The 12,321-nt window shown below is 37.3% G+C and overlaps 1 protein-coding gene across 3 annotated transcripts in view; it reads right to left on the reverse strand.

The window, feature by feature from the left end:
• Nucleotides 1-653: 653 nt before the first annotated feature.
• The window catches only part of LOC118589788 (sperm-associated antigen 6), a 176,581-nt gene continuing 164,913 nt past the window's right edge, over nt 654-12,321 (reverse strand). For all 3 annotated transcript variants that reach the window (XM_036197364.1, XM_036197363.1, XM_036197365.1), the window contains one exon: nt 654-1,572. In XM_036197364.1, coding sequence (XP_036053257.1) covers nt 1,459-1,572 — 114 coding nt within the window. In that variant the 3' untranslated portion in view covers nt 654-1,458. The remainder of the gene's footprint in view (nt 1,573-12,321) is intronic.

Here is a 12,321-nt window from a genome sequence, read left to right on the forward strand (position 1 = left end):
GACCACACCTTCCAACTAACAGCAGGGACAGAGGTCAATATAAGAGTAGACGCTAAATAGCCTTCACCACTATCCATATACATGAAGCCTTATAAAAATAAAAGTGACTAATCAACTCAGGAGTAAAAGTCTTAAAATAGGGCAAAGAAATCCTTGAAATCCTAGATGCTGTTTGGTCCCTAAGAAGGCCATGCATTGTTGGGAAAATCAAGGAGCTGTTACATTTACCTGCACAATGGCTAGCAATTCTAGTTTGACATAAATAAAAACTAGGTTGAAGAATGTTGATCATAAAGAAGTTTTAAAAGTTTCAACAAAGATGTGTGTTGTTGAAAAATAATGAAGGCAGAAATGGGTCCAGAAAAATGTCCAAACTAAGTTTCCTTTTGATGAAAAATCAAAGGCTCGGGGAATCCAAGAAGGAAACCTGAAACTAGTTTTTTAGGACAGACCCCACTGTCCTAAAGGCTGTCTAGGCTGGCCTGCACCTACCTCCTCTTCAAACCCCCGATGAGACCTCCTTAGGCCCAAAGGTACAAATATACTGACAATCAAACATTCCTAACTCCAAATACAGGTTCAGTCAATGAATGTCAGAAAATGTCTGAAAATGTCAGAAAATCAGATATAAAAAACAAAAAGGACAATTCTGATGCTGTTTTTAACATTTTATTGAAATCTTCTTTGACACCATTACTGAATCTAACATAAAATGTCTATAAAGTCTGAGTCTGATGTATTCTGCTCAAATTACTTAAATCCCAGAAAACATGACCTCTGAAATTTGGTGAAGTGAACCTAGGACAAGGGAATAATTGAGGCAAATCTACCACATCGTACCCTTGAGTATGGATCATGAATAAGAAATTTCTCAAGAGGAATGGAGAGCACAGATACCAGAATGTAATGCTGGGAACCCTTCGGAGAGGAACCCCAGAGTGAAGGAAAAGAGCTTCAAAACCAGTGGGAATGAGAAGAATGTGCCTAAGTTCTTATGAAACCTGAAAGACTCTCCACTTCTGCATTAGTCCAGTGTGATGGAGTGACCAGCATCAGAGCCTCTTTCAAGGTTATTTGCCTCTGTCATCAGGTTCACCTTTCAGGTCTTTTCCCTCTAGATGCTTCTGTGTGACATGAAGGGTAAGTTTTCCTTAGCTATGTGAATTAGAAAATGGCGGAAATAGCCTAAGCATTGCTGAACAGCATTTCTCAGCTAGTTGGAGGGTATGTTTGTATGTGGTTTTCAGCAGAACAATAACAAATGTTTTAAACCTTTTAATGTCTTTTTAAGTCTATCTTTAGAGAAATTCCTATGCATGCAAATGACTATGACTAGTCCTTCATATATTCCAGCTACTTATTCTTAAACTATTACACACATTTAGAAAACATTATCTAAAGGTATCTCACATTGAATAAAGCTAGAATGTACTTTCAAAGAATTTTAACAATCATTATTCATACTCTCCTGGGACACTGAGGAGTACAAAAATATGCTTTCTTCAGTTGGCAAGTGGCTGGTAGCTGTCTACCCTCTGCAGAAGTGTATCTGAGTATCCAGGTGAATAGTATCTGAAAAATAAATTTACTATTAGATAGGGAAATTTTTCAAAGGTGGATTCAAAAGATTCTACATAAGAACTTAGTAAAATAATGTATGAAATCTCATATATGTTCTTAATAATTACATTCTTCTAATAATGCTTTATGCATATGGTTAGAGACTATGAAGAATACCAGCTCACAACACTGTACTTGAGAAAGAATGAAACACATAAGATATATATATATATATATATATATATATATATATATATATATATATATATATATAATGATAACTGAGATGTTTTCTAAGCAAAATCTTCAATCCATGGGCAAAATTTCATTTCAGACACTGTTTTTATCAAGTGAGTAATGTTACTTTTTTCTTTTGACCGTATGTGTATGTGTGTTTTATCGGTATATATGTATATATGCATACCACTTTTGTGTCTTATGCCCTCAGAGGCCTGAAGAGGGTGTCAAATTTCCTGGCATTGGAGTGACAAACGGTTGTGAGCCACTATGTGGGTGTTGAGAATTGAACCTGGATCCTCTTGAAAAGCAATCAGTACTCTCAACTGGTGAGCCATCTCTCCAGCTCCATAATTTTACTTTAAAAGGACCATAGCTAACAGATTTTTTTCATGTTAGACTATATAATTTATCATTACTAATCAACTTCTGCATTCCAGTTGCTTTATATATTTTAATTATATCTCATCATAATTCACATTGAATAACTATTTAACAAATTACTTATAAAAATTATTATAACATAAATTAGAATATTGGTTGCCTTCATTGATTCTTGGATATATATACCCATACATAGATACATACACATATATATACATAGTTATGTGAATGTATATATATATTGGTTTTTCGAGACAGGGTTTCTCTGTGTAGCTTTGCACCTTTCCTGGATCTCACTCTGTAGACCAGGCTGGCCTCAAACTCACAAAGATCTGCCTGTCTCTGCCTCCCAAGTGCTGAAATTAAAGGCATGTGCCCCACTGCCCAGTGTGAATTATATTTTTAAATTGAACATTTCATAAAAGATTAGTATAAAATGTTAAAAAATACATTGTAGGATCATTTGATATATCATGGAAATAAACATAAAACCATATCAAATAATATTTGGCAGGTATTATAATATATAGTAAATGGAGTTTTAAAAATCTGAAAAATATAATTTAAAAATTTCTAAACATTCATTCAAAATAATTAATTTTCAAAAGTGTGGTGATATTTTGTTTGTGCTCTAACAAATAAAGCTTGCCTAGAGATCAGAGTATACAGCTAGCCACTAGTTAACCATAGAGGCCAAGCAGTGGTGGCACAGACCTTTGATCCTAACACTTGGGAGGCCCCCTCTTTCCAGAACTATGGAGGAGAAGACAGGAAGTGATATGGCTGGGCAGAGAGGAATATAAAGCAGGAGGAGACAGGAGCTTACCCTTTTTCAGGTGATTCTGAGAATTTGGTAGAGGGAAAAATCTTTCTAGTGGCTGACTGCTCTGTTTCTCTGAACTTTCAGCTTTTACTCTGATATTTGACTCTGGGTTTTTATTATTAAGACCAACTAGAATTCATGCTACATCTGGCATCCAACTTTTGGGGCATGAATTCCCAAAAAATTCCCCCACCCCCAAAAAGCTGCTTGCCTGTGGCTTTGCAGCTACCAGCACAGGATGGAGTTGCATGCAGCCAGAGTTACTACCCCACTGGCTAAGTTTTGTTGCAGCCTCTCTGCAACAAACTATACAGGTGCATGGGCTCAATATGCTGCCAGAGTTAGCCCCTCACCACCAGCCAGGTCTGCTCTCAGTCAGTTCCTGCTACATGTGTTTCTTCTCTATGATCCTGTGTGAATTTCTCAGTTAGCAGGTTCCCTCTCCCAGTGGGTTGTGGGATTTCCCTGGACTCCCTCCTCAAGCTGCTGCCACACTAGGTAGCTGTCTTGACACCACTCAGGCTTCTACTGTTCTACACAGCAGCAGTCAGCCTCACACTTCACCATCAACTGAGTTGTCATTGTTGGCAGATTTGGTGAGACAATTGGGAATTCCTAAAGGAAAGAGAGTTTTTTCCCATGTTAAAAATGGGAAACACTGTCAAAATGGAGGGAGTTAGGTCTCTGTATGATAATATGCTGGATGTTTTGAAAATGGAACAGTTAAATGAGAGGATAATTAATTTAGATGGGATTTATGTAATGTCAATTATAAACATTGTTAGTTTTCTCATTTTTGTTTCATCACTAAAAAGTTGGTTAATGTGAGTGCTAAGATACAAGTTTTAGAAAAAACTTATTAAAACAGATCATAAAGATATTCAGACCCAGACAGAGAAATTTAAAGGAGAGCCAGTCTTAGCATTGCATTGTAAAGTTAGAGAGGAACAGCCTAAGGTTTTCAGACAACCAACTTTAATTTATCCAGTAACCTTACAGGAAATGCTAAATGATAGATATCCCCAAGGCTGTGTAAGAACTGAATGGACACCTATGGAAATGTTACATTGAAGGAAATTCAAGGAAGTGATAGTCTCATATGGCATGTATTCACCTTTTGTGAAACAGATGTTAAAATCATGGTCAACTTGTAATTGAATTACCCCTCAAAATGGAGAGACTTGGTTACAGCAGTCTTAGAGCCTGGTCCTCAATTACAGTAGAGGACCTGATCAAAAGATGAGGCTAAGACTACTGAACAATGAAGTAGGACTGGGGATATGGAAATCTCCCATGATCAATGTTTTGGAGAAAATTATGCTAATATACAAAGGCAATCTCTGTATAATTACCATACCCTGCCTCTGGCTCATTTACTAAAGTTATACAGGGCCCAAAAGAAACCTTCACTGATTTCTTTATTTTATTTTATTTTACTTTACTTTATTTTATAATTTAATTTAATTTTTACATATCAGCCACAAATTTCCCTGTCCTCCCTCCTCCTGCCCCCCTCCCCGCCCTCCCTCCAGCCCACCCCCCCATTCCCATCTCCTCCAGGGCAAAAGCCAGATCTAAACACTGATTTCTTACCAAGGTTGACTTCAGTAGTAAATAGAACAATACCAAATTCAGGAGCTAGACAGATAATAATTGAATCTCTGGTTTTTGAAAATGCTAATGCACAATGCATAAGGGTAATTAGGCTGTTAAAGGCTAGATCAGAATCCTTGGAGGAATGGATCCAAGATATAATCAATATTGAATCATATAACCATGATGATGCTTGGATAGTAGAGGTTATTTCCTGAGGTTTGAAGAAAAACTGAAATGTCAGGTGTTTCAATTGTGGCAAACAAGGTGACCTAAAAAGGGATTGTAAATAGGGCGTTCCTAAAAACAATGTTTTTTTTCTAAGAATAATTCCAACAGAACACCCCTCCCCCTTCTGGAGTATGTAGAAGGTGCGGCAAAGGCTGACATTGGACCAATAAATGTTGATCAACAAGGGACAGTCAAGGAAACCCTTTGCCATTGGGAAATGCCTTGGGGGGCTTCTTGCAAGCCCCCATGTCAAATTTGGTTCAGTCATTTCCTTCCCAGAGCAATGAAAGAACCTAATACTAATTGTAAAAAAAATCATACTGCTCTGGATGATAGAAAGTTTTAGAAGATAAAACAAAAATTTCAGGAGGAACCATAAATCAAAATTGATAAAGATAGATTTAAACAAGAGAGACCTCTTGAGATCCTCAGCCAGGCCCCAGGTGGAGCTCCAGGTGTCCAACTGTTGAGAAAGAGGAGGGACTGCAAAAGCGTGAATTGTTGAATCCAAGATTGCAAAAAGCACAGGGACAAATAGCCAATCGAATGGAAGTACATGAATTATGAACCAATGGCTGAGGAGTCCCCAGCTAGATCAGGCCCTCTGGATAAGTGAGACAATTGAATAGCTTGAACTGTTTGGGAGGCATCCAGGCTGTGGGACCAGGACCTGTCCTTAGTGCATGAGCTGGCTGTTTGGAACCTTGGGCTTACACAGGGACACATGCTCAGCCTGGAAGGAGGGGACAGGATTTGCCTGTACTGAATCCACCAGGTTTAAATGAATCCCCAGGGGTGTCTTAGTCCTGGAGGACATGGGAATGGAGGGGAGGGGCTGGGGGAGAAAGTGGGGGTGGGAGCGGGAGGGGGGAGGACAGGGGAACCCATGGCTGATGTATAAAATTAAAACACATAATAATAATAATAATAATAATAATAATAATAATAATAATAATAATAAATTTTTAAAAAGAGAGACCTCTTGATTAGAAGAGGTGATAGTTTATCAAACAGCATGACCATTCAATCTAAACTAACCTATAAGACTAATAAATGCTTTTCATTTGATCCGATATAACTTCCCAGAAGGAAACCTCCCCAAATTTAGGGTTGGGGCAGGGTTTTGTTTTTGTCTTTTCAGGGGAATGAAGGCATCCAGCTAAGGAATCTGAAGACCAAAAAACAAATTAGACATGTGAAGAAAATGACAAATCATCCAAAAAATGTCCCAAGAAAACAAGTAAATTGACCTATTAGTATATCACATATCCAACAGGATAAAATTTCATAATCTCCCCAAATGTTTGTTTATAATTTTCTCTACAGGCATATAAAGCAAATGGTCTTTTTGTAGTCCCAGGTCAATTAAAATTTAAAGTTGGCTTTGGAGTTGGAGTGTGGCTTTCTCCTTGTCTAAATCAAAGCATACTTGTTAAAGTAAAATCCAAAAATCTCTGTCTCATGTCAGAATAGCCGTCTGATATGGGACAGAAGAAAAACCAAATTTTAAGGACTATTTTATTGCCACTAATCTCATAATCCTTTGGATTTGACTCTTCAAAACGTTTTCATAAGGTATGAATATTATCTCAAAATTTATTAGATCAATATACATATATATGTATATTTTTAAACTTTCTGTCATGATATTAATGGTCATTAGAATACTAACTAATTCTAGAAAAAGGCTTCATCAAACTTCCTGTATATGATTTCACATTTGAGTCTCTATCAGGTAACTAGGAATTAAGTTTTGTATTCTGGATGTACATAACAAATATTAATCCTTTAACCTCTTTGAGATTTGCTGATACTTAAAATGTTTAGTCCAGAGCCAGCCATCAGGCAAGGCTCTTATAGGCAAGCCTTTCCACCATCACCCCTCATCAGACCCTGTAATCTACAAGAACCACTCCACCCCCCAAAATCACCTATCCCCCATGACCCCAGAGGCTCCCTGAGACACAGACACCTCCAGCACCATTGGACCAAGAGGTGAGTGACTGATCTCCCAGAAGTACAGCTCAGTTTCTAGGTCCTATGCCAAACCCTGTGTCCCCGAACCCCACCCCTTACAGCCCAACTGGCCAGCCAGAAGTGAAAGCTCCGGCAAGCAAGCCTTCCAACTACTACCACCACCACCACCCCCATGGAACCTATAATCTACAAGTCACAATCAGCCTCCCAAACCAACCTACCCCCTGCAACCTCAGCAATAAAAATAAATAAATAAAAACTGAAGGAATTATGGAACTGGAAAATCTGGGTAAAAGAATTACAGATGCAAGCATAACAAACAAAATGAAAAAGATGGAAGGGAGAAGAATCTCCAGCATTGAAGATATAATAAAGGAAATAGATTCATTGGTGAAATAAAATATTAAAGCCAACAAAGGCATAACACAAAATGTCCAGGAAATCTGGGACACCATGAAAAGACCAAACCTAATAATAATAGGGGTAAAAGAAGGAGAAGAATACCAACTCAAAGGCATAAAAAAACATAATTCAACAAAATCATAGAAGAAAACTTTCCCAGCCTAAAGAAGGAAATGCCTATGAAGATACAAGAAGCTTACAGAACACCAAATAGACTGGACCCCCCCCACACACCATGTACCAACAAAGTCCCTTTGCGACATAATAATCAAACCACTAAACATACAGAATAAGGAAAGAATATTAAGAGCTGCAAAGGAAAAAGGCCAAGTAACATATAAAGGCAGACCCATCAGAATAGCATCTGACTTCTCAATGGAGACTCTAAAAGCCAGAAGGTCCTGGACAGACATTATACAGACACTTAGAGACCATGTACGCCAGCCCAGACTACTATACCCAGCAAAACTCTCAATAACCATAGATGGAGTAGACAAGATATCCTATGAGAAAACCAGATTTAAACAACACCTATCTACAAATCCAGCCCTACAGAAAACACTAGAAGGAAAAATCCAACCTAAGGAAGTTAGATGCACCCAATCCACAAAAATACAGACAACAGATAATCCCACTTCAGCAAATCCCAAAGAAAGGAAACAAACACACTACCACCACCACCACCAAAACCAAAAAATAACAGGAATGAACAATCACTGGTTATTAATATCCATTAATATCAATGGACTTAATTCACCTATAAAAAGACACAGGCTAACAGAATGGATAAGAAAACAGGGTCCATCCTTCTGCTGCATACAAGAAACACACCTCAACTTCAAAGATGGATACTATTTCAGAGTAAAGGTTTGGGGAAAGACTTTCCAATTAAATGGACTTAAGAAGCAAGCGTAGCTATCTTAACATCTAACAAAATAGACTTCAAACTAAAATTAATCAAAAGAGATTGTGAAGGACATTTCATATTGATCACAAGAAAAATTCATCAAATGAAGTCTTAATTCTGATATTTATGCCCCAAATACAATGGAACCCACACATGTAAAAGAAACATTACTAAAACTTAAATTGTACATCAAACCCCACAGTGGGAGACTTCAACACCCCACTCTCACCAATGGATTTGTCTGTGAGAAAGAAATTTAACAGAGAATAAGAAAACTAAGAAAAGTCAAATGGACTTAACAGTCATAGATAGAACATTCCACCCAAACACAAAAAAAAACATAACTTCTCAGCATCTCATGGAACCTCCTCTAAAACTGATCACATACTCGGTCACAAAACAAATCCAACAGACACAAAGATATTGGAATAACCTTCTGTATCTTATCAGATCATCAGGGCTTAAAGTTAGAATTCAACAACAATACAAGGTACAGAAACTCATGGAATCTGAATAATGCTCAGATGAATCACCACTGGGTCAAGGAAGAAATAAAAAAAAAGAAATTAAAGATTTCCTAAAATTCAATGAAAATGAATGTACAACATATCCAAACTTATGGGAAACTACCAAAGCAGTACTAAGAGGAAAGTTCATAACACTAAATGTCTACAAAAAGAAGTTGGAGAAATCTCACAATAGCAACTTAACAGCACACCTGAAAGCTCTAGAACAAAAAAGGAAACTCAACCAGGAGGAATAGACAACAGGAAATAATCAACTTGAGGGATAAAATCAATAACATAGAAACAAAGAGAATGATACAAAGAATCAATGAATCTTTGAGAAAAGCAACCAGATAGACAAACCCTTATCAAAACTAACCAAAAGGCAGAGAGAATATCCAAATTGACAAAATAAGAAACAAAAGGTTGACATAGCAATAGACCCTGAGAAAATCCAGAGAATCATCAGGTCATACTTCAAAAACCTGAACTCCACAAAATTGGAAAATATTAAAGAAATGGGCAATTTTATTGATAGGTATCAGATACCAAAATTAAATCAAGACCAGATAAAAAATTTAGTTAAACCTTTAACCCCCAAGGAATAGAAGCAGTCATTAAAAGTCTCCCAAACAAAAAATGGGCCACATGGTTTCAGCACAGTATTCTACCAGAATTTCAAAGAAGTGCTAATACCAACACTTCTCAATTATTCCACAAAATAGAAACAGAAGGAATACTGCCAACTTCCTTTTATGAGCCTACAGTTACCCTGATTCCCAAACCACACAAAGATACAACAAAGAAAGAATTACAGCCCAATCTCCCTCATGAACACTGATGCAAAAATACTCAATAAATACTGGCAAATTGAAACCAAGAACACATACAAAAAGTCTTCCACCATGATCAAGTAGGCTTCATCCCAGAGATGCAGGGATAGTTCAACATATGTAAATCTGTCAATGTAATCCACCATATAAACAAACTGAAAGAAAAAAATCACATGATCATCCCATTGGATGCAAAAAAGACTTTGACAAAATCCAACACTCCTTCATGATAAAGGTCTTGAAGAGATCAGGAATACAAGGGACATAATTAAAAATAATAAGGGAAATTTACAGCAGGGCAACCACCAACAACAAATTGAATGGAGAGACACTCAAAGCAATTCCACTAAAATCAGGAACAAGACAAAGCTGTCCGCTATTTCCATATCTATTCAACATAGTACTTGAAGTTCTAGCTAGAGCAGTAAGACAACAAAAGGAGATCAAGGGGATACAAATTAGAAAGGAAGAAGTCAAACTTACACTATTTGCAGATGATGTAATAGTATATATAAGTGACCCAAAAAAAACTCTACCAGGGAATTCCTACAGCTGGTAAACACCTTCAGTAATGTGGTAGGATACAAGATTAATTCAAGAAAATCAGTAGCCCTCCTATATACAAATGATAAATGGACCAAGACTGAAAACAGAGAAACATCATCCTTTACAGTAACCACAAATAACATAAAATACCTTGGGGTAACTCTAACCAAACAAGTGAAAGTCCTGGATGACAAGAACTTTAAGTCCTTGAAGAAAGAAATTGAAGAAGATATAAGAAAATGGAAAGATCTCCCATGCTCATGGATAGGTAGGATCAACATAGTTAACATGGCAAACAAACCAAAAGCAATCTACGGATTCAATGCAATCCCCATCAAATCCCACACAATTCTTCACAGACCATGAAAGAACAATACTCAACTTCATATAGATAAACAAAAAATCCAGTGCTGTGGAATGTTGTTTTGTATGCTGTGGATGTGTGTTGCTCTGATTGGTTGATAAATAAAATGCTGATTGGCCAGTAGCCAGGCAGGAAGTATAGGTGGTATAAGCAGACAAGGAGAATTCTTGAAAGAGGAAGGCTGAGTCAGGAGTCACCAGCCAGACACAGAGGGAGCAAGATGACAAGGCAGAACTGAGAAAAGGTATCAAGCTATGTGGCTAAATATAGATAAGAATTATGAATTAATTTAAGTGCAAGAGCTAGTCAGTAATAAGCCTGAGCTAATGGCCAAGCAGTTATAATTAATATAAGCTTCTGTGTGTTTACTTGGGGGACATGAGTGGGAGAGATTTGTCCTGACCACCTGCCAGCCAGCCAGGACACAGGAAAACTTCCAGCTACAATCCAGGATAGCCAAAACAATCCTGTACAATAATCCTGGAGGAATCACCATCCCTGACTTCAAGCTCTACTGTAGAGCTATAGTAATGAAAACAGCTTGGTATTGGCATAAAAACAGACACATGGACCAATGGAATCAAATTGAACACCCTGACATTAACCCACACCTATGAACACCTGATTTTTGACAAAGAGGCCAAAACTATACAATGGAAAAAAAGAAAGCATTTTCAACAAATGGTGCTGGCATAACTGGATGTCAACATGTAGAAGACTGAAAATAGATTAATATATATCCCATGCACAAAATTCAAGTCCAAGTGGATCAAAGACTTCAATATAAATTTAGCTAGAGTGAACATGATAGAAGAGAAAGTAGAAAGTAGCCTTAAACTCATTGTCACAGGAGACCATTTCCTAAATAAAATACCATTAGCACAGACACTTAGAGCAACAATCAATACATTGAACCTCCTGAAACTGAAAATCTTCTCTAAAGCAAAAGACATGGTAAAGACAAAATGACAGCCTACATAATGGGAAAAGATCTTCACCAACCCCACATCTGATAGAGAGATGATCTCCAAATATATATAAATAACTCAAGAAACTTAAAATCAAAATACCAAATAATTCAATTAAAAAGTGGGGTACAGTTCCAAATGCAGAATTCTCAACAGAAGAATCTCAAAAAGGTGAAAGATATTTAAGGAACTGCTCAACATCCTTAAGGAAATGCAAATTCAAATGACTCTGAAATACCATCTTACACCTGTCAGAATGGCTATGATCAAAAACACTGAGGACAGCTTATGTTGGTGAGGATGTGGAGCTTGGGGAACACTCCTCCACTGTTGGTGGGAGAGCAAACTTGTATAGCCACTTTGGAAATCAGTATGGTGACTTCTCAGAAAATTGGGGATCAATATACCTCAATACCCAGCTATACCAATCTTGGACATACACACAAGAGATGCTCAATCATATTACAAGGACATTTGCTCAACTATGTTCATAGCAGCATTATTCATAATAATCAGAACCTGGGAACAACCTAAATGCCCCTCAATGGAAGAATAGATTTTTTTAAATGTAGTATATTTACATAATGGAGTATTACTCAGTTGTAAAAAAAAAATGACATTATGAAATTTGCAGAAAATGGATGGAACTAGAAAATAGTGTCCTTAATGAGGTAACCCAGACTCAGAAAATACAAACATGGCACATACTCACTCATAAGTGGATACTAGATATAAAACAAAGATAACTAGACTACAACCTACAGCTCCAGAGAAGCTAGATAACAAGGAGGACCCTAAGAGGGACACATAGATCACCCTGGGAAGAGGAAATATATGAAATCTCCTGGGTAAACTGGGGGCAGGGGCCTTAGAGGTTAGGAGGTAGGTGAGAACATGAGGGAATGGGATGGTCAATCTGAGGGAGGGATGGAGTGGGAGAGCAATGAAAGAGATATCTTGATGGAGGGAGAGATTAGGGGGTAGGGGAAA

Source organism: Onychomys torridus, chromosome 8, assembly GCF_903995425.1.
Source record: "Onychomys torridus chromosome 8, mOncTor1.1, whole genome shotgun sequence".
In the NCBI taxonomy this organism is placed as follows: domain Eukaryota; kingdom Metazoa; phylum Chordata; class Mammalia; order Rodentia; family Cricetidae; genus Onychomys; species Onychomys torridus.